Genomic DNA, 27,466 nt, shown 5'->3' with positions numbered 1-27,466 from the left:
GCTGCACTGTTTTATGCAACCCCTAGTTTTATTGTTCCAGTATATGTCAGGCATGGAGTTATCCTTTTAGCAGCAAAGGTAAGTTTAGTTTTAACTTTTTTCCTTGTCCACAGTGAGCTCGGAGGTGGGCCGTGCCGTGTGGCTTCGTTTTTCCCCGCCATTACCAGCCGCTGGACCTCAGCCCAGTTTCATGGCCCACTTGGCGGGAGCCGCTGTTGGTGTCAGTATGGGCTTAACCATCCTGCGCAGCTATGAAGAGAACCTCCAGGACCAGTGCGGCTGGTGGGTCATCCTGCTGTGTTACGCCACTTTTCTAGCCTTCGCTATCTTCTGGAATGTGTTTGCTTATGACCTGCTTGGCGTTCAGATCCCGCATCCCCCCTGACCCTGACCACACTTCGGTGCTGAGATGACCAGTTCCTCCATTCCCCCACAGCAAACAACTGACTTTGTAAACTACTGCTGGAACCTTCGGCAGCCCCGAAGACTAACAGAATTACGCTGCAGCCAGGTTGAGCCATTGGAGGGACCTCGCTTGCCCTTCACAATGAAAAGCAGAGTCATGTGATGCTGTTTGCTATGTATATATGTGGTCAGGTGATTTTATAATCTATTTTATTTTTAATTGCTGCTCTAAATTATTACACCTTGTACATAAAGCTTTTCGGAAGGTGGGTTATCATCAGGTAAATAGACCCCAAAACAGATTGGGACCCGTTAATCAAACTGCATGGAGGAGGACAGTCCCAGACAATCAGTGTTGCCCAATCAAAGTCTTACTTTAAAGTGACCCTGCCACCGCAAATGCTTGTCACTGCCCTAATATCAGGTGCCTCAAGATGCCTACATATACCTCTCTTTCACTTCAGTAGGAATTTTAGTGCACCTCAAGGACCGACAGATACCGCAATATGTAAAATTTGTCAACAGCTCTGGCCTGCTCTTTAACATAATCCATACATAGGCGTGCGCACAGGGTGTACCAGATGTGCCTGGGCACACCCTAATCACCCCGTGTGCATTACTACTATTGCTCTGTGTGTCAATGAAGAGATGGGAAAGATCTCCCACTGAGTGGCTCCGTTTATAGGAGCAGTGTGGAAGCACTTCTCTTTTACTCTGAATCTTCAGACATGGAGAAAATGTGCCTGCAGGGAGATCAGAAAGATACGTATGTGTGTTTGAGCTTTGGGGTGCACACCCTAATGCTATAGACTTGGCACACTTATGAAGACATAAGATGCAAACTTTGAACCATGGAAGGTAAGGAGCATCCTAGCGGTCAACAGCTAAGATTCAAGATTTATTTATGGCATATGTCAGGGTTTGGATGTCCCTTGGGTGTGCAAAAGCGCTTTCACAATGATAGAAGGGTATGTGCGCCCACCTTGATGTGCCTTCTTTCAGCAGACTAACCAACATTTATACTTTATATGGTGGCAGGATGACTTAAGAAGCATGGGCATAAGAGTTTACCTCGCTGCTAAGGGCAACAAAGACTGTCTAAGATAGTTCTAACCTCAAACACTTTTACAATGGAAGTCTAATATGGAAAACTAACTCAAAGTGAAACTGCTCTGTGGTCTAGGTGTCCCAGTTTCACACAACCCAGGGGTCCCAGGTTCTCTGACATTGGTTAGACAATTTATTTCATTTATAGGTGTGTCTCATTTTTATGTACACGTTTGTGTCTCTAGTCTTGTGCACTTATTTGAAGCTGTTAGTATTTTCAGCTTATTGATGAATAGAATAAGAAGCCCAATCAGGTCCAATGTTCATCCCATGGCATGGCACATTACCTATGTTGCTTCTATGTATCCTCCAAGTGTCCCATGCTGGCAGTTGAATATAGTAGTAGATGGATGCAAGAAGACTGAAGTTTTACTGCAATACTACTTCTCAAATTAGGACCAACATTTGCCTAGTGAAAAAGTCATATGACCCATGCCATTTTTTTCTTCTGTACATCCTGCTGAAGATCAACAGTAGATAGTGGGGTAATGTGCAAAGCATGTATATCCCCCTTTGTTTGCCTAGCTATACTATTTTTGTTGTTAATTATATATGTTGGCTTAATGAAAGAACCTATCTTACTACTTTAAGGCCTAGAATTACATGGGTGATAGTTAAAAGTCCTATCATGGTACCAGTTCAATCAAAAAGAGCAGATATTGACTGCTAAATGGACAGAACTAGTGGCTTCCCATGGTATACAGGCATCATAAAATAGTGATTAACCTCACATAACTGTAATGCTCTGGATGTGGGGGATTATTGGCTACTCGTATATCCTACTTGTGTAGCTTACACTAACAGTCTGAAAACTTTCTGAACAAAGGGCTGGTATACTGGCCTTGAGGCTTTAGGGGGCCAGACTTGAGGCTTAGGGGGCTAGATTAGAAAATTCCCGGGTGTCAGTGGGAGTAAACAGTGCCCCATCATTGGTTTTAGTGAAAGGAATAGTGCCCTGTTGTTGGTATCAGTGGGAGGAATGGTGCCTCATTGTTGGTATTCATAGTTGGAATGGTGGCCCATCACTGGTGTCTGTGGGAAGAATGGTGGTCCATCATTGGTGTCTGTGGGAGCAATGGCGCCCCATCATTGGAGTCAGTGGATGGCATGGTGTTCCAAGGGTTGGTTAAAGGCAAGCAAAGGGCCACATCCAGCCCGCAGGCTGCAGTTTGGAGATCACTGGCTTACACAATAGGGAGCCACGTGTTCCATATATTTAGTGAACAATCCCAACCCTTAGTGATTGAGAATTTATTTGCCACCATGCTGCCAAGATCAGCAATGTGCAGTAAAAGGATAGCAACCAATAATGAAAAAAAACAGTTGTACATTAAGAAGCTGGGCACTAGCTTCCGATTTGTTACAGCCCACTGCTATTTGTGTATGTTGGAGCTGTTTAGGTTGGTAGTCTTGGTTCTTTAGTTGTCCTCTAAAGGCCCAAGCAGAAGAACTTCTCCAAAGCAAAACTGGGCATGTGCCTACATGACTGGTGGTCAGTTAGAGAGGGAGCAAGCTTCTGATTGGTTACAGCCACTGCTGTTTGTGTATGTTGGAGCTGTTAAGGAGGACACTCCTGATGCTTTAGTTGTCCTATAAAATCCCCAAGCAGAGGAACTTCTCCAAAGCAGAAACTGGGCATGTGCCTATGCGGGCCTGGTTATCCAATATACGAAATAACTACTTGTTTAAATTTTTTTAATTTTTCAAAATGACTGTTAATGTTAACAATCACCACGCTGCCTTTCTCTTTTGAAGTCTTAGAAGTTGATTTAAGATACAGACAGAAATATTGCTATTATACGCACTGACATAGCGCCATGAATGTTTTCTTGCTAGCTAGAAAGTAGGCAACTAATCCGACTCCATCTGCTGTTCTCCCAACTGGGGTTTATGGAATGGAGTGCCGAGGGTGTAACTATGATGGTTCCAAATTTTTAATTCCAGTAGCAAGGGATTATGGGAAGGGCAGAGGGGCTATGGCCCGATTGCCCTCCTTAGAAGCTGAAGTGGCATTTGTCCAGGAATGGTTTATATGGACCAGTGTCCCTAATGTAATGGATATATAAGTAACCAAATAGTGCTGTATTAGTTAAGTATGTGCAGTAATGAAACAGGCCTTCCCCTACCCTGCAAAGGAGGTTAGAAAAGAGGGATATTTTCACCCCGCTGCTCTTTCTGTTCACAAACCCTAGCTATAGGTGGAGACAAACCATACACTTTCCACTAAGCTATCTGATAGAACACCCATTGGTGAGACTGAAATAAGTAACAAAGGGAGTCATTGGAGGCAAGGCCAGAAAACAGCCAAAAAGGTATGAGGCTTACCGATTCAGGACATGGAGAGTAAGATCCACCTTAAATGAATGCTATGTCTAGCTTCTGATTTCTCCTTTGTCTAGCCATTGCCTCTGGACACAAAGCTCAATTTCACCCTTGCCAATTTCCCAAAGTACTTCTTTCTTATCACGTGGTAACTAGCTGTCTTCAATACTTGTCCGCAGAACAGAAGTTCTGAAATCAGCATAGTGGAAGTCTTTGGCAAGGATGAAAACTTGCACCTGTCTCCAGAAACTAGGTAGCTAGAGGAAATTTAAAGATGAACTTCAAGCTCCAGGCCTACAGCTGAGTGCAAAAAACTATTTAATGATGCGGCCCTATTAAGAAAAAAGTTTACGTTTAAATCCCATGTTTGATATTACCTGATGAAAACCCATTTGTAAAGCTACAGGTTGATGGCATTTTTTTTCCCCCCAGCTTGGTTACAATTGTGGGGTGACTGCACCAATTGGCTATACCTGCCTTCTATATGAAAAGTCAGGTACAAGAAGTTAGAATCTTTAGACCTAAGTTAGGGTGTAAATTGAGAAAATACACCTACAATCCCCAAAACATAGGTCTGCATCTTCAAAATGCCAGCTCTGGACCTATAATTCTCCAGCCTGTTGGTCTGCATAGGCCCCAGTAAATGTCCAAGGCCATTTACAGAACAGTGGAAAGGGGTGCGAAGATGACCCTAGCTACATGCAAGATGTAGACGTCTGTTCTGTTGAACATGAAATCGGTGCTTGTGACTATATTACACTATCAGAACCCTAATCTATTCCTCCGCCATTATTGGAGGGTCTATGATAATTATACCATTTTTCAGTCTCAAATAACCCTACCGAATAGGTCTGGACACATCCACAGCAGGTTTGGAGCTTGTAAGCTCACCACTATGTTGGCTGTAGCCGATGGAAACTGGTCAGAGCAACTCAATTTGGACTTTCACTTTAAATGCAATGGGGTTGATATGCTGAAGGCAAATAGGTTGTGCACTTCAAGTGCAGTTGCTTTAGATCCAAGGGGAAGCTCTGAAATGAGGCTAAACTCTGCTCATTTCTTTCATCCAATCACGTACAAGAAAAAAATACTGTTTTTTTACTTTCCTTGCATGTTCCCCTCAGATCTAGAGCAACTGCACTTTCAGTGCTCTTCCAAGTGCACAATCTATTTGCCTTTAGTAAATCAACCCCAATATATTATTGGTTGGACAGCAGCTCCAGTAAAGTGGCTTGAAGTGTCACAGGTAGCGCCAACCTGATTGTTATATGTACCCACAAAGCTGCCTTGCTGGTTGATCCATCACTAAAAGGGATTCCAATTAGTCAAAGTCAACAAGACATAACAGGCTACATTCTCATTTATTTGTTTGATTGTAAGCTAAACTTGTGCCTGTATTAAAAGTTCCAATTTACAATTCAGCTTTCAGCAGCCGGGGTAAAATATCTGTGAATGAGGAACTGTCAGATGAAAGGCACTGTGTGCAATGGTGTGTTTGCAATCCATGGAGGCAGCTATTGCACAGCCAAAAATTTACAGGAGATTTTGCTCCTTCCAAACAGAACATTTCCAAACAAAACTGCTATTAATTTATGACACTATCACTACACATAATGTAATGTCATAGGATTTAAAAATATATAGGTGCCATTGCCAGATATAGTGATAGGACGGTACATATCCCATTAACATGTCTACTTTAAAGTGGTTGTACACTTCAGGCATTAAAGTGTTACTAAACCCCGAACCCTGCATTCACTATATCTGGTCTCCCCGGACCCTGCATTCACTATATCTGGTCTCCCCAGACCCTGCATTCACTATATCCGGTCTCCCAGGACCCTGCATTCACTATATCTGGTCTCTTCGAAACCCTGCATTCACTATATCCGCTCTCCCCGGACCCTGCATTCACTATATCTGATCTCCCCGAACCCTGCATTCACTATATCTGGTCTCCTCAGACCCTGCATTCACCATATCCGGTCTCCCCGGACCCTGCATTCACTATATCCGGTCTCCCCGGACCCTGCATTCACTATATCTGCTCTCCCCGGACCCTGCATTCACTGTATCCACTCTCCCTGGACCCTGAATTCACTATATCCAGGCTCCCCGGTCCCTGCATTCACCATATCTGATCTCCCCGGACCTTGCATTCACTATATCTGGTCTCCACGGACCCTGCATTCACTATATCTGCTCTCCTCAGACCCCGCATTCACTATATCTGGTCTCCCCGGACCCTGCATTCACTATATCTGGTTTCTCCGGACCCTGCATTTACTATATCTGGTCTCTCCGGACCCTGCATTTACTATATCTGATCCCCTGGACCCTGCATTCACTATATCTGGTCTCCGCTGACCCTGCATGCACTATATCCGCTCTCCCCGGACCCTGCATTCACTATATCCGCTCTCCCCGGACCCTGCATTCACTATATCCGCTCTCCCCGGACCCTGCATTCACTATATCCGCTCTCCCCGGACCCTGCATTCACTATATCTGGTCTCCCCGGACCCCGCATTCACTATATCCGCTCTCCCCGGACCCTGCATTCACTATATCTGGTCTCCCCGGACCCTGCATTCACTATATCTGCTCTCCCACAGTACACAGAATGTGGAAATGCAATTATTTTCTCATCAGCAGTATATACCACTCTTCTATCAGTGTCCAGCAAAGCACTGGTTAAAGCCAGTGAGAGGAGTTTTCGTTATCCTCTGACTGTCCTATGAAGCTGCCTGACCCCTGACCCTCTGCCTGGACAGTGCTGATTGGCCCTGTGCTGATCACATGCACCCTCCCAAAGAAAAGAAAAAAAACCTCTTTAGCAATACACACTAAACTAAGCATGCACAGCTTGCCCCCAAGGCTCCATTCTATCTGCAGATGGATTGGGGACAGTATAAAAAGGCGAAGATCAAAGAAGACAGGATCAAACAGCCTTTTTACACAATGCAGAGTATTAACCCCTTAGGTTCCACAGTGAGTATAACAAGCATGCTTTACTGCATCTACAGACCGATTTTATTGTGGGTTTAGTAACACTTTAAATATGAACAAAGTATATCCCTCTATAGTGTGTGTGTGCCTGAATCAAGAGTACTAAGTATCATTTCTGTCTGCTGCCTCATTCAGCATGAATCACTTCTGACACGTTTTCCTGACACCAGTAGATAAAAGGTGATGGGGAAGGAGCTTCAGGTACACAGCTTGTGACTGAAAGCCTCGGCTCTGTTCCTGTGTGAAGTGGGTGTGTCCCCTCCAATCAGCTCTCAGAGCTCTCCTCACTGAGTGCAACATTAGCTCCCCGCCCCCTGCTTTTCAGAGCCGAGAGATTCTGTGTAAATTCTGCACTTTGAATGGATATAGGAGAAAGACAGCTATAGATAAACAGGTACAACTTATGTGGGAGGATTTGTTTAATCTCTATGTATCACCTGAGGCCAGTCACTTCACTGGGTATATGTAAGGGTATACAACCACTTCAAGCCTCTTGATAGCACGCTCGCATACAATTAGGCTAGGTTTTAGACGTGATGTTGGGGGGCAGTAAAAATGCACAGCTGATCAGCGCCTTTAGCTCCCTCCTGAACCACCTCTCCCTTAAGCTGCAGTGGCAGCGGACAGGGGTGTTTACATGCTGTGGTCATGATGCCTCCTGAAAGCAACAAAACTATCCAAAAGGCCAGTGAACGCGACCCATTGAAGTGAATGGGGAAGTACCACACATGCCTGTTGGTTCGGCAAGGATGGGGTTCAAACAGTCAGTGAGGAAGCCTCCTCGCCGCCTGTCAATCAAAAAGCGATCTGAACAGGGATCTGTGAATGGGAAGACTACAAGACCACAATGGCAAAAGGACTCCCAGATCATGCCAGAAACAGCGAGGTGACGTCAGCACACTAGTATTCCATTGTCCACTTCCTCCAGCCGCATAATAGGAGGTCTGTATCTCTGTACCAATCTGGAGCTGGGCCCATCAATGCAGGAGCCTGTGCATTGCACCTGTGACACACTGTAGTTGCAATGCTCTGCAGGCTTCAATGTAAAAAATGTAGTTGACATTTTTTTTTAAATTCATTATTGGTACATTTTTTAACCTTTTTTTTCAAAAAGTGAACTATTTAATATGAATAGTTGATGGATTACAGAGATAGCTGTCTCAGCTTTGCCCCAGTCCAAATCTTAGCAAGGCGCCTACAGCCATCTTGCACTTTCAATGGTCAAAATATTGGCCTATCCTCCATCTCAGAACCCCAAACTGGAAAGTTGTTGGCTGATGGTATGCCACACAAATAAATGGCATGTCAACTTCTCAGTGCACTGTACCTTCCAAATGTATAAGGTACTCCAGAAGCTTAATAGAACACTGATCCTCTGTAGTCAGGTTCTGTGAATTCTATTCCTGGCTGTAGTGGGCTGTTAGCTTGTTACTGGAAATAAAAATAAAATATTAATACATCAGTACAATTCCACACCTTCTATTGGTTTATATATAATTATATTTATAAGACAACCAAACCTATAGTACTCTGTAAATTTGAACCCAGCAGCAAGTTTATAGGCCTTTCAAAGCTATGTTGTAGATTATGTTGGCTCATGTGGCAGCCATCTTGGATCAAAAGTAGACTGGGCCATGTGGTCACTTAGGCCAAACAGAAATTTTAAAAATATAAAAGTTAAAAAATGAATTTTATTTATGTAAATCTTTATAAGACAACAGGATCTATAGTACTCCTTAAATTTGGACCCAGCAGCGGGTTTATAGGCCTTTCAAAGCTACATAGATTACTTTGGCTAATGTGGCAGCCATCTTGGGTCCAAAGTAGATTGGGCCATACGGTCACTTAGGCTAAACAGAACCTTTAAATATATAAAAGTTAACAACAAATGAATTTTATTTATATAAATCTTTATAAGACAACCGGATCTGTAGTACTCCTTAAATATGGATCTAGCAGTGAGTTTATAGGCCATTCAAAACTACGTAGATTATGTTGGCTCATGTGGCAGTCATCTTGGATCCAAAGTAGACTGGGCTATGTGGTTGCTTAGGCCAAACAGAACTTTTAAAAATATAAAAGTTAAATTCATTTTATGTATATAAATCTTCATTAAATTTGGACCCAGCAGTGAGTTTATAGGCCTTTCAAAGCTATGTAGATTACATTGGCTCATGTGGCAGCCATCTTGGATCCAAAGTAGATTCAGCCATGTAGCCATTTAGGCCAAACAGAACTTAAAAGTATAAAAGTTAGAAAATTTTATTTATATAAATCTTTATAAGACAGCCAGACCTATAGTACTTCTTAAATTTGGACCCAGCAGCGGGTGTATAGGCCTTTCAAAGCTATGTAGATTACTTTGGCTAATGTGGCAGCCATCTTGGATCCAAAGTAGACTGGGCCATGTAGTTGCTTAGGCCAAACAGAACTTTTAAAAATATAAAAGTTAAATCAATTTTATTTATATAAATCTTTATAAGACAGCCAGACCTATAGTACTTCTTCTTAAATTTGGACCCAGCAGCGGGCTTATAGGCCTTTCAAAGCTACGTAGATTACTTTGGCTAATGTGGCAGCCATCTTGGATCCAAAGTAGATTGGGCCATGCGGTCACTTAGGCTAAACAAAACCTTTAAATATATAAAAGTTAACAACCAATGAATTTTATTTATATAAATCTTTATAAGACAACCGGATCTGTAGTACTCCTTAAATATGGATCTAGCAGTGAGTTTATAGCCCTTTCAAAGCTACGTAGATTATGTTGGCTCATGTGGCAGCCATCTTGGATCCAAAGTAGACTGGGCCATGTGGTTGCTTAGGCCAAACAGAACTTTTAAAAATATAAAAGTTAAATTAATTTTATTTATATAAATCTTCATTAAATTTGGACCCAGCAGTGAGTTTATAGGCCTTTCAAAGCTATGTAGATTACATTGGCTCATGTAGCAGCCATCTTGGATCCAAAATAGATTCAGCCATGTAGCCATTTAGACCAAACAGAACTTAAAAGTATAAAAGTTAGAAAATGAATTTTATTTATATAAATCTTTATAAGACAGCCAGACCTATAGTACTTCTTAAATTTGGACTCAGCAGCGGGTTTATAGACCTTTCAAAGCTATGTAGATTAGGTTGGCTAATGTGACAGCCATCTTGGATCCAAAGTAGACTGGGCCATGTAGTTGCTTAGGCCAAACAGAACGTTTAAAAATATAAAAGTTAAATCAATTTTATTTATATAAATCTTTATAAGACATCTGGACCTATAGTACTCCTTAAATTTGGACCCAGCAGCGGGTTTATAGGCCTTTCAAAGCTACGTAGATTACTTTGGCTAATGTGGCAGCCATCTTGGATCCAAAGTAGATTGGGCCATGCGGTCACTTAGGCTAAACAGAACCTTTAAATATATAAAAGTTAACAACAAATGAATTTTATTTATATAAATCTTTATAAGACAGCCAGACCTATAGTACTTCTTACATTTGGACCCAGCAGCGGGTTTATAGGCCTTTCAAAGCTATGTAGATTAGGTTGGCTCATGTGACAGTCATCTGGGATCCAAAGTAGACTGGGCCATGTGGTTGCTTAGGCCAAACAGAACTTTTAAAAATATAAAAGTTAACACCAAATGAACTTTATTTATATAAATCTTTATAAGACAGCCAGACCTATAGTACCTCTTAAATTTGGACCCAGCAAATAGGCCTTTCAAAGCTATGTAGATTATGTTGGCCCATGTGACAGCCATCTTGGATCTGAAGTAGATTGGGCCACTTAGGCCAAACAGCACTTTTACAAACATAAAAGTTAACAACAAATGAGATTTATTTATTAGTTACAGAATTATTTACACAGACAAAACTATTCAAAAATTATTTAGAAAGCAATATGTAATTAAAGAAAAAGAGACTGAGATTAAATATGTATTATTGTATTAAAAAAAACTATAACTGAGGAGGCTTTAGAGAAAGGACAGAAAACTGTTCCCCCAAACTAGGCCCCACAAATACCGAAAAAAGTGCCAAAATACAAAGATGAGTTGAACCTCTAAACAGGTATAAGTGGGATGAAATCTTTTAGAAAATGTTTATTTTCTATAAATATGATTGTGTTGTACCATGGTGGTTATTTTTATTAGCCGGTCATTTTCTGTTTATTTGGGAAGAGGACAAGGGGTATTGTACAATGGGATAATGACTGCTTTAAGAGTAAATAAAATCGACATGCTGTACAAAAATCGCTTCCTGTTTGTAAATTTAGAACAATTTTTCTTTCCCTGAAGTTTTAATCCAATAAACTATTAACAGATACTTTTATTTATTACAGGTATTTATACAGCGCCAACAATTTACGCAGAGCTTTACATGTACTGTACATTCACATCAGTCCCCGCCCTCAAGGAACGTACAATCTAAGGTCCTTTACTCACACACATACTACGGCCAATTTAGACAGAGCAAAAGAGGAAACCAGAGTACCCAGAGGAAGCCCACACAAGCTTGAGACCTTTCATTGACAGTATTAGAATCTATGGCTTTGTGGGTATGCCATCCTCTTGCTCCCCGCCCCTGAGGATGTACATGCAGTAACAGCTTGATTGGCTGTTCCATGAATTTACCAACAACCATTACATGCCAGTGACATCCCATTGGATTTAATGTGAACCTGTGCTTTGCCAATGCAGGGCAGAATACCTAGCCAATCAGTTCTCTAGGAAATAACAACTTATGGGATTCATGATGCAGTAATAAAATACATGGCCTCTCCTACTTAACCTCTTCACACCGGCTGTACGCATGTATGCGGCCTCTCGGCTAGTGGGCCCTAACGCTGAGGGGCCACATAAATGCTGCCCTGTATAAACAACTTACTGTGCTGAGAGCACGCTCCCTACACACTCCCAGCACGGTAGCCTGCAGGGATTGGTAAGCTCCCGATGCATAATTGCCAATGTGACCGCTGTGAGAGCCAATCCCAGTGGTCACATGTCCTGAACGCCCACCTCCGCATCCCAGAATCTAGAAGCTCCTAGAGGGCTGGGAGGTGTCGGGGTAATCACTACTTTGTCTTTAGTTTTTTCGCCGGTCTTTCATCTGCATCTTCCAGGTTCTCCAGGACTTTAGGGCACAACTTCTGTCCGACTTTCCATGCCCACAGACACAGCTCCACTCGATGAGGGGTCCAATTCCTCTCCTCTGAATCTGCAAGAGACAAATTCCACTTTCAAAGAGTTGTCCACTTCCAGCAAGTGCCTGTAAGACTGCAGAAGGGAGACGGCAGAGTGCAGGCTTGTTGGAGGACAGGGATCTACGTTCCCAGCTTTTTCTTGTGAGTACTTATTCTCCTGCCCCCCCACCATGTAATGGAGATAAAAATATGTGCTTGTAGTCCAAAAAATGAGAGCAGCTCAAGGTGACAACCATTGTTTCTCAATATCAGATTTTCTCAACCTTTTTTTTTACCCCAGAGGAACCCTTGAAATAATTTTCAGGCCTCGGAAACCCTGAAGATTTGTCCATCCAAATATTGGGAAAATGTCCCATACATTGGTAGGGGTTAGTGGGAACAATGCCCCACTTGCAGTGGTGGCCAGAATGCCACCCTCACTGGCTATGCCAAGTGATGTTGGACCTGAAACTATGCAGGCACCACCAGATGGGAGATCAGTTAGCCAAAGGAACACCTAGGGGGTTATTTGCTAAATCTGATCGTGCAAAATCTGGTGCAGCTCTGCATAGAAACCAATCAGCTTCCAGGTTTTATTTTAAAAGCTTAACCTCCCTGGCGGTATTCCCGAGTGTAGCTCGGCGTTGCTCCGGGATCCCTGTTTCACTTGCCTTGTTCTTCGCTCCCGCGATGTCCCCCCTACACCTCAGGATGCGGCCTGTATGCACATACTGTATATGCTGAGATCTGTAATTACCATTGCACAGCAACATACTGTCACTGAATTGTACAGGTCGCTATATGCAACTCCTGTGACTCCACGACACACAAGAATGGCCGGTTTTTATGTTGCATGGCCTGTTGCACCCATGTGATTGAGCGCTCAACCCCCTCCTGCCAGCCCACAGTAGTTATACTGCAGGTGATTGGCTCAGCCCCACCAAATCATGTAGCTGTACATTGGCAGTGCTCTCCTGGCTTGCCTGCTGCTGGCTGCGCTGTGGTTGGACAACAGCACAATTTTGTCAGCAGGTCCCGGGCCAATGATTTATGTCTGAGACCTGCTGATCAGCTGGGTCCAATCACATCCCAGAGCCCTTTGTTTACAAACACACAGGGCTCTGTACACTGATCTGGATGTTTTTTCCCCCTGCAAAGCAGGGAAAAAAAACATCCGGATAGAAAAGTAAAGGCAGCACATATCACACACTGTTAGGCACATATTTAACCCATTGATTGCCCCTAGATGTTAACCCCTTCCCAGCCAGTGTCATTAGTACAGTGTCAGTGTACAGTATTATCATTGAATTAGTGTCACTAGTGATGTCAGTGTCAGTTAGCATCAGATTGGCCACCACCCTATCACAGTTCCACTATAAGTCGCTGATCATCGCCATTACCTGTAGAGTCTTTAGCTACGTAAATTCCAGTACATATAACATAGTTTGTAGACTTGTATAACTTTCACACAAACCAATAAACATACACTTATTGTTTTGGTTTTTTTTTAACCAAAGACATGCAGCAGAATACATTTTGGCCTAAATTTATGAAGAGATTTGATTTTTAATTTATTTTTTTTATTGGATAGGTTCCATAACAGAAAGTAAAAAATATACTTTATTCTTCCCAAAATTCTCGGTCTTTTTTCATTTATATCACAAAAAATAAAAAACCCAGAGCTGCACAGACTGTTTCCCTAGTAAAACACACACAGCAAAACAGCACACAGTTAACCCTTTGATCACCCCAGATGTTAACCCCTTCCTGCCCAGTGTCATTAGTACAGTGTCAGTGCTTTTTATTAGCACTGATCACTGTATAAGTGTCACTGGGGATGTCAAGTGGCACCAAGTCAGTTCCCCTACAATGTCAGAATGCCCGCCGCAGTCCCACTATAAGTCACTAATCGCCGCCATTACTAGTATAAAAAAAAATTAGAATCCCAGTATATATACCACCATTTGTAGATGCTATAACTTTCACATAAACCAGTTAATTTACATGTATTGGGATTTTGCTTTAAAGGGTATATACCAGTATATACCAGTGTGCAGAGGATCCTTCAGAATTTCTTTAACTTTAACAAAGACACGGAGCAGAATACATTTTGGCTAAATTTATAAAGAAATTAGATTTTTTAAATTTTTCTATTGGACATGTTGTTTTATAGCAAAAAGTCAAAACTATTGGTTGATCTGTCTTTTTTTGTTTATAGCGAAAAAAAATAAAAGCGCAAAGGTGATTAAACACCACCGAAAGAAAGCTATATTTGTGGGAAAAAAAGGACATAAATGTAATTTATGTACAGTGATGCATGACCGCACAATTTTCAGTTAAAGTAATGCAGCGCTGTATGGCAAAAAATGGTCTGGTCAGGAAGAGGGGGGAATCCTCTGGAGGGCGAGAAGGTACAGTTTTCTGGTTTTGGGTTTAGCTGCGCTACACTGTGCTGCCATCTAGCGGCCATCAGTATAATACCTGTATGTGACTTCTATCAGAGTTTGCGGTTCTAAAACACATCCGTCTTGTCTGATCCATTAGCAGCCTGACACAAATCAATCCGTGTTTTACAGGAAACATTGCACCATAACATCTTCTCAGGCTACCCTTAAAGCCCAACTCCAGTCAAAAGGTTTAATTTAGTTTTGGATAGAGTGGGGACGGGTTAGTTCCCCATTAGGTTTTTTTTTTTTTAAAGGATAAGTTCACCTTTTTGGAAAAAAATAATAAATGCACATTTTTTTGCAGGTATAAAAATGTGCATTTATTATTTTTGTCCAAAGGAGCCTGGAAAGCATTGCAGCAGCAATCAATAGATTGCTGATGCCATGCATGTCTCCTGAAGACCTGTCAGAATATCTGCTTGCTGTGCAGGATGTACGGGATGTATGGGGTGTAGGGGATGTACGGGGTGTAGGGGATGTACGGGGTGTAGGGGATGTATGCGGGGTGTAGGGGATGTATGCGGTGTAGGGGATGTACGGGTAGTAGTGGGTGTAGGGGATGTACGGCGTGTACAGGGTGTAGGGGATGTATGGGGTGTAGGGGATGTACGGGGTGTATGGCATATATGGGGTATAGGGGATGTGCGGGGTGTAGGGGATGTACGGGGTGTAGGGGATGTATAGAATGTATGGGATGTACGGGGTGTATGGGATGTGCGGGGTATAGGGGATGTGCGGGGTGTAGGGGATGTGCGGGGTGTAGGGGATGTATAGAATGTATGGTATGTACGGTCAAGCAGATATTCTGACAGGAAGCGTCAATGCACTACCACAGCACCGTGGTAGTTCATTGAAAACTACAAGCCGATAGCCGCTAAGACTCCTGAGACTTGTAGGCACTCATTAACAGAACTCTGTGAATGAGTGACGTGGTCGTGTGGGCGGAGTCCCGCATGGCTGCGCTGTTTTCAAATCTGACAGTACAGGGAAACTTCTCCCCATATTGTCTGTCAGAGGGTACCACTGGATACCCTCCCCCACACCATCTCCTCTCCCCTGGTCCTCAATGTACTTACCTCCAGCAATTCTAAGCCTGTTGGCCCTTCCGCAGTCGGTCCAGCGGTCTGGGGATTTGAAATCCATGCTCTCCTTACTCTTTTCTGTGTGGGACAGACCAGATCGATTTGTTGATCTTTCCTGAAGTGCTGCACAGAGAAGAGAGAGAAGGGATTTCAAATCCCCAGACCTCTGGACCGGCCGCACAGTGCTGATAGCTCAGCAACCCCCAAGTCGTCGGTCATACCGGTGCGATTTGGGAATTGAAATCACACCTGAAATCGCATCTACTGAATGTGAATGTCGGTGTCTTAACATTTGCTGCAGTGCGATTTCTAAAGTATTTCATGCATGACTTTTTCTGAAGTTTTATTGCAATTTTACATTATAACAGAACCGACCCAGACTGCCCTTGAGTACTTCTGTTAGAATACCGCTTCCCGTCCGAACACTGACAACAGACACCACAGACGACCATACATGACTGGACATCACCAGTCTTGAAGTAAACCAGAAGGTAGACTAGTTTATTTGAACACAGATACAAGATATATACACTCAAGGGACAGTCCCCCCTCCCTGCATAATGACACAGGGCGGGACAATCTACATTTAGTAACAAGAGACACACAGGTATTCAAACTTCACACCAGCAGACAGTCCCATCAGGAGGGAGGGCTGCTGGAAACACCCCCCCCCCACTAAGCTAATACACATAACATTAAACCACAACCCCCACCTATCTCCTAAACATAGATATAATTTAAACTCTATATATCCCTACGAAAAGTATCACTCTCACCCTCGAAAGTGTAAATAAAATATAAATAATATCTTTTCAATGCTCCCTCTATCACACCCCCAACAGTTGCCCTCATAAATAGTGCAAAAACATATATCAACAAATGTCCACATATGAGTCCATGTATAGTGCTTTTTCAAACGTTGAGGACTAATCCACTTTGCTGCTCTTCAATCCAAGACACCCAAATCAGGATACCTCAAAAAAAATATTAACTAAATATAGTACATTATCGTTTCAACAGAAAAGAACACTCGTGAGACTAAAAGAGATTCCTCCTACACTCCCACCCGTGACAAGTCAACACTCCAAAAAAATGTGATTCAGTGCAACACTCCACAACCAGTGTCACCATCCAAATGTAATGAAAACCATTACCCTCTCATGGATGATGAGGACTACTAGTGATCACATGCATCAAAAATGAGTAGTGCCATCACTCTTGTGGTATAAAATACCATTACCCTCTTCAAATGCAGACCAAGCAAAAACTCCTTCAAGGCAATACAAAATATCCCCCTCTCCGGAAGCTTCCTGCTGCTTCCAATCCACCTTCCCCGTTCCTCAAAGGGGCAGATAATATAAGACTCAGTGGAGTATATAAAAAGGAATTCATAAATTTATTCACAGCTTACATAGAAAACGCCAACGTCCATCCTCTCCCACAGTCCATATAGCTGAACTCCAGTATCCAAGATGGCCGTGCTGCTCCTTCCGGTTTGAAGTTCTAGTGTAACGTCCTTTACATTCTGACGCGTTTCGTCACTTCCGACTTTTTCACAAGGGTTCCGGACGTCTAATGTGTGGCTCCTCTTATCCTACTCTCAGCACTGGCAAAGAGAGCGAGCCTCCATCTTAACTAATGGCAACACCCACCACTTCCTATACCTTCTAGATACGGCTTCGATATACGGAAAGGAGGACTACAATCACATTAAAATACATTTAAAAAACAACTCTATATATAAACATTCACCTAGGTAATCATACTTTTAGTTACCTAAAGGGGATAAACAATATAAATATAGGGAACATATCCACCAAACCTTCCATTCCTGATGGCATTAATATTAATATTTATATTTATTAATATTAATGCCATCAGGAATGGAAGTTATGAGTGGGTAGTAGGATGTGGTAATTTGTTGCTGTAGAATTTTCGAGCAATAGGGGGAGCAGGAGGGTTGGTGGATATGTTCCCTATATTTATATTGTTTATCCCCTTTAGGTAACTAAAAGTATGATCACCTAGGTGAATGTTTATATATAGAGTTGTTTTTTAAATGTATTTTAATGTGATTGTAGTCCGCCTTTCCGTATATCGAAGCCGTATCTAGAAGGTATAGGAAGTGGTGGGTGTTGCCATTAGTGAAGATGGAGGCTCGCTCTCTTTGCCAGTGCTGAGAGTAGGATAAGAGGAGCCACACATTAGATGTCCGGAACCCTTGTGAAAAAGTCGGAAGTGACGAAACGCGTCAGTACGTAAGGATGTAACACTAGAACTTCAAACCGGAAGGAGCGGCACGGCCATCTTTGCTACTGGAGTTCAGCTATATGGACTGTGGGAGAGGATGGACGTTGGCGTTTTCTATGTAAGCTGTGAATAAATTTATGAATTCCTTTTTATATACTCCACTGAGTCTTATATTATCTGCCCCTTTGAGGAACGGGGAAGGTGGATTGGAAGCAGCAGGAAGCTTCCGGAGAGGGGGATATTTTGTATTGCCTTGAAGGAGTTTTTGCTTGGTCTGCATTTGAAGAGGGTAATGGTATTTTATACCACAAGAGTGATGGCACTACTCATTTTTGATGCATGTGATCACTAGTAGTCCTCATCATCCATGAGAGGGTAATGGTTTTCATTACATTTGGATGGTGACACTGGTTGTGGAGTGTTGCACTGAATCACATTTTTTTGGAGTGTTGACTTGTCACGGGTGGGAGTGTAGGAGGAATCTCTTTTAGTCTCACGAGTGTTCTTTTCTGTTGAAACGATAATGTACTATATTTAGTTTATATTTTTTTTGAGGTATCCTGATTTGGGTGTCTTGGATTGAAGAGCAGCAAAGTGGATTAGTCCTCAACGTTTGAAAAAGCACTATATGTGGACATTTGTTGATATATGTTTTTGCACTATTTATGAGGGGAACTGTTGGGGGTGTGATAGAGGGAGCATTGAAAAGATATTATTTATATCTCCTAAACATGTCTACACAATATTAGGACAGATCACCCTGTACCCCTAACAGGCACAGGGTGACTTACACATAAGAGGGATATGGGAATCTGAGACAGGGGTCTCCCCACCTCTCCAAAGTGAGCTGGGTTCCATGGGCCCCCCACCCAAAGTCACTCCCATCACACACATACATAGAATAGAATGGAAATCGCAGTGCAAATTGCAAAAAAACATTTAAAATCTTCACAAGTAGCAGTAGACTTCAGAAATCGCATCTGAAATTGTGCCGAAATTGCACACAAATCGAGCGAATTTAAATTGCAGCGGTGTGACCGGTGACTAAGGTAAGTATAGGGGTGACTGAAGGGGGGGGGGGGGTGTCTGGTGTTAGTTCATCTTTACATTTTATCTGTAAAGGTAAATGAAACCTTCAAACTATAGCTGTGAACATTGAGAGGCTCCTGCAGCTCTCAGCACACGGCCACTTTCATAGCCCCATCACCTGCGTTCAAGGTCTCGGCCTTCTTGCGGATCTCCTCCAGGTATTTCAGGTAATGTTTCAGGTTGTACTGGATGGGTACCAGACCGGGCACACTCTCCACAGCTTCGTCTGCCATGAAGGCCGCAGATTCCGGGGCCCCGGCACACAGGACAGCTATATGGGAGCACATAAAGGAAAAGGTCAATGCGGTCGTCACTAACAGCTGGTTTATCTTAACCACTTCCAGTCCGGATACTTTCACCCCCTTCCTGCCCAGGCCAATTTTCAGCTTTCAGCGCTGTCACACTTTGAATGACAATTGCGCGGTCATGCAACACTGTATCCATTTTTGAGACAGATAAAGCTTTATTTTGGTGTATTTATTCACCACTGGGATTTTTATTTTTTTTTTGCTATATAAATGAAAAAGTCCAAACATTTTGAAAAAAGTGTTTTTCTGAAACATTTTGCAAATAAATAATATTTCATCATATACCTTGGCCAAAATGTATTCAGTTATCTTTTTAGTAAAAAAAAATAACCCAAATTAGTTTAGAACCAAAAATTATAATTTTTTAAAAGTTTTTTTACATTCTTATTTTTTTTATATTATTATTATTTATGGGTTTTTTTTTACATACTGTCACCCTAGCACAGTGGTGGGCAACCTTTTTTTTCAACTGAGCCAAATCTCGCCAAAACCACGATTGAAATTTATTTTGAGAGCCACATTTTTAAAACTGAAAATACATCCCCCATATAGTAATTCATCCCCCATATAGTAATTCATCCCCCATAGTAATTTATCCCCCATATAGTAATTCATCCCCCATATAGTAATTCATCCCCCATAGTAATTTATCCCCCATATAGTAATTCATCCCCCATATAGTAATTCATCCCCCATAGTAATTCATCCCCCATATAGTAATTCATCCCCCATAGTAATTCATCCCCCCTATAGTAATTCATCCCCCATATAGTAATTCATCCCCCCTATAGTAATTCATCCCCCATATAGTAATTCATCCCCCATATAGTAATTCATCCCCCCTAGTAATTCATCCCCCATATAGTAATTCATCCCCCATATAGTAATTCATCCCCATATAGTAATTCATCCCCCATATAGTAATTCATCCCCCCTATAGTAATTAATTCCCCATATTAATTCATCCCCCCTATAGTAATTCATTCCCCATAGTAATTCATCCCCCATATTAAGTCCCCCCTGTGTCAATTCACTTACCTTTGCTCCGCGTGTTCTTCTCGCCGTGTTCCCGCGCCGTTCCGGTCTTCAGGGCGGACTGTGAGAGGAGAGGAGTTCGTCACGCTGCCCCGCCTACATCCTGACAGCTGCAGAGTCCTGACTTTTGGGGCGGCCGCCCGAGAGGAGGGAGGGGAGCGGGCGCCCGGCACACAGAAGAGCCGCATTTAAGTTTGTAAAGAGCCGCATGTGGCTCGCGAGCCGCGGCTTGCCGACCACTGCCCTAGCAGTACAGTGTCACCATGGTGACACTGTACTGCTTTTGGGGGGTGATGACGATTTTTTTTTTTTTTTTACACCCATAAAGGCTGTAAAAGCAATAATTTCTCCTTCTCTCTGGCTGCATTCTTGCAGCCATTGAGAACTACTGAGTGAGCTGTGATTGGTCACAGCTTGCCACATGGTACAAGGCTGTTGTGAATAGCCCTGTACCATGTGATCTCTGTGATCATTCACAGATTTCACACGTAGTAAGCAATGATGGCAGAAATGACATCTTGTTTACTACTCTTCATGTTATCACTGATTGGCCAATCAGTGATCACATCATCGGGACCTCACACAGAGGTCCTGTATGACGATCGGTATTCCACTGTGTCTGGAGGACACAGCGGGCACCGGATTACAGTGCTGCGTGCTCCCAAGCAGGGGGCGGGGAGGCCATTTATAAACGGCCACCTGACCCTGCACTACCACCATCCAGCCGTTTATATACAATGGCCGGACGGGAGGTGGTTAAAGCTGAACTCCGGGCACAAATATTTAATTTAAATATATTCCTCAAGTGGATAGAAATACACTCTGTGTGCACCAAATGCCTTTGGATACCCAGCTATTACCGGGTAAAAGTAGCAGTGACATCATCACTGTGCTGTACATAGCCTGTGCAGAGAGCAGAGCTGTGGGAGGGGCCTGGCATTGCCCACCCACTAGAGAAGAGGGCGGAGACAAGACCAGTCACTCTGCACAAGAAGAGAGAGCACCAGTGAGCGGTCTTTATTATAGGAAGCTCCTCCTCAATGTTTGTTTAGCTTGGCGTTACTCATCTTAGGCCTCATGTACACATGAACTCCCCTAGACCTTTAGCTCTCCTGGCAGCAGAAAAACGCTAAACGCAGCAGAAACTCGCATAATCGCGGTACAGCGTCTAGCTTTTGGAAGTTTATTCATTTGATTGATCAGAGTATTTTCCACTGACATGAATAAATGCCCAACCGCTAAAAGTGGTTAGCGTTTAGACACATTTATACACATTTTTGCTGCATTTAGCATTTTTTGGCCAAAACGTTCCTCTCCTGAATGCAATTCTTCTGCGTTCAGGAGAGGAACGTTTAACTGCGCTGCATAGAGCAAGGGTAGGCAACCTGAGAGTCGCAGGACTACAAGTTCCATCATGCCTCTGCAAGTCAGAGCTGTAACTGTCAGTTTTGTAACCTTTGCAATGCCTCATGGGAAATGTAGTTCCACAACAGCTAGAGAGCCGCAGGTTGCCTACCCCTGACCTAGAGAGTTCCTACCTACAAGCTGACAGGAGTAGTGATGCCAGCTTCTCTACTCCTGTCAGCTCTGCAATGGAGGAGACAAGCCAGATCTGGAGAGGAGTGAGCCGGGAGGAGGGACAGGCTGTGCTCTCTCTTCCCTCCAGCTCCTCCTCCTGCCATTGCAGCTCTCCTGGATCGGGACTGCCGGATCCCCACTGTGCAGTGTTTATCTTCCCCTTCCAGCAAAGAACATGGGTAGGGGGCGGGCAAGCAAACACTACGCAGTGGCAATCTGACAGCCAGAGGCATTTCTAGGCTCCTATAGCTCTTGAATTTTTTTTTGGGGGGGGGGGGGGAATTTTTGCTGACACATAATGCTCATACATTGGAAGGGGGGGGGGGCACTGTTTGGCATCTTCGCCCTGGGCGCTAGATGACCTTGTCCCAGCACTGGGTGGGGCCAGGCAGAATTTGCAGGACAAGTAGAGATCCGCACATGACTTTAGCTGCTTGTATCTCTGGATCTGCAGAACTCACTGGTCTTCACTGAATGTAATCTCTGCATGTGCATTTTTCTATCATGATATTGGATGGCCTAGGTCAGGGGTGGGCAACTGTGGCCTTCCAGCTGTTGTAGAACTACAAGTCCCATGAGGCATTGCAAAACTGACAGTTACAAGCATGACTCCCAAAGGCAGAGGCATGATGGGATTTGTAGTTCACCAACAGCTGGAGGGCTACAGTTGCCCATCCCTGGCCTAGGTGATCAGCTCAAGGTTGCTGCGCAGTAAGGAAAGCAGTAATAGGTCATTCTGACCCTGTGGCTGGGCCCTGATTGGCTTCACATACTCACCGGAGGCCGTGGCGGGTCCAATGCCTTTCAGCTGGCACAGTTCTTCTATAGCCGCAGAGACATTGGGGAGACACTGGAAGGCTTTCCTGGTGCAGCTCTCCACTGTACTCTCCGGGTTAGAGGCCGCCATCTGCTGTAAACGAGGGCGGAACTTCCCCCTCTGAAAGAAAAGAGGCTCCAGCTGACTCCACTAGGAGGCGCACTACACAATAATTGCACAATTCACCTTTCAAAACTGAAGTTTCCTCGGCATATACCCCACCCCTTGGCTCCTCCTCTCACACTTCATCAACATGCCAATCAAATGTTTGTACAAAACCTGTTTTCATTACAGATCTTCTTTTAGATACAGTGATGTCATCACTGGGTCTCTGTGCTTCTCTATTTAATGCAGGCAGATCATGGTTGGTGGGAGGGGCCAGCAGTTTGTTGTATATAGCTTCCTCTTCAGAGCCCTGATGCAAGCAGTGGGCTGGCTCTTGCGAGGAGAGATGTAAATAGGTGGATGTCAGTCTGGAGGAATGGGTGTTCCTAGACAGGCAGTGCTTGCATGCAGACCACCCTGGGCAACGCCCACATGTGATGCTGAGCCTCCATGATTGACAGAACTGAAATCCAATGAATGAAAGGGGCAGGGCTAGGGTCAGTCAGGGGAGGAAAGAGCTAGATGATGCTGGACATCCTCCAGGCAGGAAATGAGGCAGGTTCTACCGTCAGGGTTTTCGGCTTTTAGTGAACACTGTGAGAAGCTCACAGCATGCAGTGAAATCCGAGTATAGGCTGTTGCACCTATAATATGCAAATGCAGTCTGACCATGAACACCCTCTCCTCCAGAATGACATCCACCTGTCAAGGTATATTGATATTTGCATAATCCCTCCCACTGCTTGCATCAGAAATGAGGTCTCTTGAGTGGAGTACTGAGGCAGGGTGTGGTGATGTTTTCAGGAAGCTATGTACAGCACCCTGCCAGCCCCTACCACCAGCCATGATCTGCCTACATTGCATAGAGAAGAACAGGGACCCAGTGATGATCTACAATAAGGTATTTAGTACAAAAACTGAAGGGATTTATTTGAAAAGTACATTTGCATGTTGGTGAAGGGGAGCGAGAGGAAAGAGGGAAGGCAAAACATAAGCAGAATAAAGCGATTCTGAAGGTTCATTTAAATTTTTTTTTTAAAATTACAAACATGTCTATACTTACCTGCTGTGTGCAGTGACACAGAGCAGCCCAGATCCTCCTCTTCTCGGGTCCCCCGCAGGCTCTCCTGGCCCCTCCCTCCTGTCGGGTGCCCCCACAACAAGCAGCTTGCTATGGGGGCACCTGCTGCTCCCTGTGCCCATTCACACATTTATTTCAGGTACTTTTATAGCGCCATCAATGTACGCAGCGCTTTACATATATATTGTACATTCACATCAGTCCCTAACCCTCAAGGGGTGTACAATCTAAGGTCACTAACTCACATTCATACATACACATACTAGGGACAATTTAGACAGGAGCCAATTAACCTTCCAGCATGTCTTTGGAGTGTGGGAGGAAACTGGGGTACCCAGAGGAAACCCATGCCCGCACAGGGAGAACATGCAAACTCCAGGCAGGAGGTGCTGTGTCTGGGATTCTAACCGATGACCCGAGTACTGCTAGGCGGAGGTGCTAACCATTTTGCCCATGGAGCAATGGCTTGGCCCCACCCACTCCCTCTCTCCTCATTGGCTGACTAGCTGTGAGTGACAGCAGTGGGAGCCAATGGCTCCCAATTACTGTCTCAGCCAATGAGGAGGCAGAGACCCATGATAGTCGAGGCCAGCGGTGGACTGACCATTTGGAAACTCGAGCACTGCCCGAGGGCCCGGGGTCAGTAGGGGGCCCCATGAGATGCCCCTGGTACCTTTTTCATAGGCTTTTTTGAGTTTGGGCAAGGACACAGGGGCCCCATGATCCCCTATTGCCCGGGGGCCCCATGAGTTGTCAGTCTGCCCCTGGTCAAGGCTGTCAATCAGATCGCGATGAGACTCAGGTAAGTATTGGGGGGGCTGCTGCATTGAACGCACAAAGGTAATAAAACTTTCAGCCTTTACAACCGCTTTAAGCCACCGCTAACACCGCTGATGTAAAATTGTGCGATTTCTGAGGACTTTATTGCGACTTGTGAAGACATTCAACGATTTCTTGCAATTTTCAGTGTGATTTCCATTATATTCTATGGATGTGAAATCGCAAAACTGCAGAAAAAGTCATTCCAGAACTACTTATGAAATCGCGCCGCAGCAGATCGCACGTGTTAAAGACACCGACATTCACATTCATTAGATGCGATTTCAATTCCCAAATCGGAGCAGTGTGACCGGGCACCAAACTTCAGCTATACTGTCACAGTCAAAGCAGCAAGAGTCCCACGCATGCACACACACATATATGCACGCACATACGCACGCACGCACACACGTCACTTCTGTCCAGGTCATGAATGGCTCACCAGCAGCTTCCACTCCATCAGCTTCACCAACTCCTCCTGCTTCAGGGATCTCTGAGCACGTGCAGAGATGGTCTTCGGCAGCTCCTCCTGGACCCTGCACATGTGTACAGCCATTATTATTACTACACAGAGCTAGGGTGATCCTGCACTGACTCTAAAACGCATACGCCTGATCCCCACCTACATATGTTCCCATACCTTGTGGAGGGCTCCCGGAGCTGCAGGCTCACCCCCTCCAGGCATCGTCCCGCAGTGCACTGCAGGTCAGGCGCAATGCTTTGGCCAATCACAGCACAGGATGACGTCATAAGGGGGTGAATCCTGCCGCCTTGTGACATCATGACAGTATTGAAGAACTGTCATCTGGGTGCAGCTGTCATGTGGCGGTAACAAACATCACGAGTGAAGCACTTTTGTTTTTTTTCGGGTCGGTGGCGGCCATCGTGATTGACGTTGGATCTACTTCGGGGGACATTTTTTTAACTTTTCTTTTTAATAAAGGACTTGTCAAAAACTATCTCCTGTTTTTTTTACACTACACTTTTTTATTTTTTTTTACCATGTACCCCATACTCATTCACATGGGGCGGGATCTGGGGGCCCCTTCCGCCTGCAAACCCCCACAACCACAGCCCAGGGTTGTGGGGAAGAGGCCCTTGTCCCCATCAACATGGGGACAAGGAGCTTTGGGGGGGAGCCCCCCAAAACAACCCCCCCACATGTTGAGGGCATGTGGCCTGATATGGTCCAGGAGGGGGGCGCTTGTTCACCCCCATTTCCTGACCTGTCGGGCTGCATGCTTGGTTAAGGGTCTGGTATGGATTTTGGGGGGGATCCCCACGCCATTTTTTTTTAAATTTTGGCATGGGGAGTTCCTCTAAAAATCCATACCAGACTTGAAGGGCTTGGTATGGATGGGAGGGGGGACCCCACACCGTCTTTTTGTATTTTGTTTTCAATTGTTGGACAATTCTTTTGACATTCAGCTGTCAGCGGGGAATCCCACGGACAGCTGAGACACGAATGAATGTCACTACTAGAACTCATGCAGTATTTTAGTAGCTGAGCGGTATCAGGCCACACCCTCAGATGCAGTAAGATACCGCTCAGTAAATTGTTCGTGTTCGAAGTTCGTGGTAGAACATTCTGTAGGTTCGGGGGGGGGGGGGCGTGTTCGGCCCATCACTACTAAGGACCCTTTGAACTCACCATCTGTCCAGCTCCACTAATCGCTTCTTCTTGGCCCCCACAGCCTCCACCACCTCCCAGTAGACATCAGAAACTTGCTGCCACTTTTTCGGATCTCCGCACTGGAAGAGACTGGAGGTCAGCGCCATTTTCCTGGGTCGCCTCTCCCCTCTGCGCAAAGGAAGCATAAAGAGTAAGCCCGGGTTCACACTTTGAAATCGTGCGACTTCACTTGGAGTGACTTCAGATGCGACCTGTACGACATCCGTGCGACGTCACTTGGAGTGACTTCAGGTGCAACCTGTGCGATGTCACTTGGAGTGACTTCAGGTTCCACCTGTAGGACATCCGTGCGACGCCACTTGGAGTGACTTCAGATACGACATCCGTGCGACATCGCTTGGAGTGACTTCAGGTGCGACCTGTACGACATCCGTGCGACGTCACTTGGAGTGACTTCAGGTGCAACCTGTGCGATGTCACTTGGAGTGACTTCAGGTTCCACCTGTAGGACATCCGTGCGACGCCACTTGGAGTGACTTCAGGTGCGACCTGTACGACATCCGTGCGACGTCACTGAGAGTGACTTCAGGTGCGACCCGTACGACATCCGTGCGGCGTCACTTGGAGTGACTTCAGATACGACATCCGTGCGACATCGCTTGGAGTGACTTCAGGTGCAACCTGTGCGACATCCGTGCAACGTCACTCGGAGTGACTTCAGGTGCGTCCTGTACGGCATCTGTGCGACGTCACTAGGAGTGACTTAAGGTGCGACCCGTACGACGTCACTTGGAGTGACTTCAGGTGCGTCCTGTATGACATCTGTGCGACGTCACTTGGAGTGACTTCAGGTGCGACCTGTATGACATCCATGCGCCTTCATGCACAGATGTCTACGCAAATCGCACCCAAAATCGCCAAAAGTAGACCAGGAACTACATTCGAAATCGGTGTGACTCTGACTGGGTCGGAGCTGCACTGATTAGAACAGTTCCATTGCCATCAATAGGGTTGGCAATGGAATAGCGACACTCTTACCAGCTGGAAGTTCGCAGAGAGCGCCTTCTACCAGTCACGTGTGCGTTCCAGCGCCGATTTGCGTTCCACCTCCATCAGCTCTTCTATTGGCTTAGCCCTGCCCTGGCTTTGCAAAGGCAGGCAATCACAGCTGGCAATGCTCCAGACGCTAGAGATCAAATTCCTT

At 44.6% G+C, this 27,466-nt stretch overlaps 2 protein-coding genes across 2 annotated transcripts in view; one reads left to right on the top strand and one right to left on the bottom strand.

Annotated features, from left to right (window-relative positions):
* The window catches only part of RHBDL1 (rhomboid like 1), a 77,199-nt gene extending 66,110 nt beyond the window's left edge, over positions 1 to 11,089 (top strand). The window contains exon 8 of the mRNA XM_089664317.1: positions 114 to 11,089. Coding sequence (XP_089520443.1) covers positions 114 to 385 — 272 coding nt within the window. The 3' untranslated portion in view covers positions 386 to 11,089. The remainder of the gene's footprint in view (positions 1 to 113) is intronic.
* Positions 10,660 to 27,454, bottom strand: LOC149433889 (uncharacterized). The gene is made up of 6 exons (XM_089664320.1): positions 27,301 to 27,454; positions 26,281 to 26,430; positions 25,072 to 25,165; positions 22,585 to 22,744; positions 19,005 to 19,157; positions 10,660 to 12,053 (listed from the first exon to the last, which is right to left on the bottom strand). Exons 2-6 carry the CDS (start codon positions 26,406 to 26,408, stop codon positions 11,911 to 11,913), a joined length of 678 nt encoding a protein of 225 aa, XP_089520446.1. The 5' UTR covers positions 26,409 to 26,430; positions 27,301 to 27,454; the 3' UTR covers positions 10,660 to 11,910.
* Between the last annotated feature and the right edge of the window lie 12 nt (positions 27,455 to 27,466).

The sequence above is a fragment of the Staurois parvus genome, unplaced genomic scaffold (assembly GCF_062004578.1).
Source record: "Staurois parvus isolate SC_StPar_1 unplaced genomic scaffold, SC_StPar_1.0 ptg001882l, whole genome shotgun sequence".
Lineage (NCBI taxonomy): Eukaryota > Metazoa > Chordata > Amphibia > Anura > Ranidae > Staurois > Staurois parvus.
The sequence above is the reverse complement of the archived record's forward strand: the minus strand, read 5'-3'. Positions and strand labels throughout refer to the sequence as shown.

Excerpts from the sequence above, each read along its gene's own strand:
- LOC149433889 (XM_089664320.1), bottom strand. The coding sequence starts at position 26,408 with ATGGCGCTGACCTCCAGTCTCTTCCAGTGCGGAGATCCGAAAAAGTGG. Across the intron at positions 25,166-26,280 it reads TTAGTGGAGCTGGACAGATG|GGTCCAGGAGGAGCTGCCGA; the intron begins GTGAGTTCAAAG and ends ACACATGTGCAG. Across the intron at positions 12,054-19,004 it reads GGCCGAGACCTTGAACGCAG|ATTCAGAGGAGAGGAATTGG; the intron begins GTGATGGGGCTA and ends TGTCTCTTGCAG.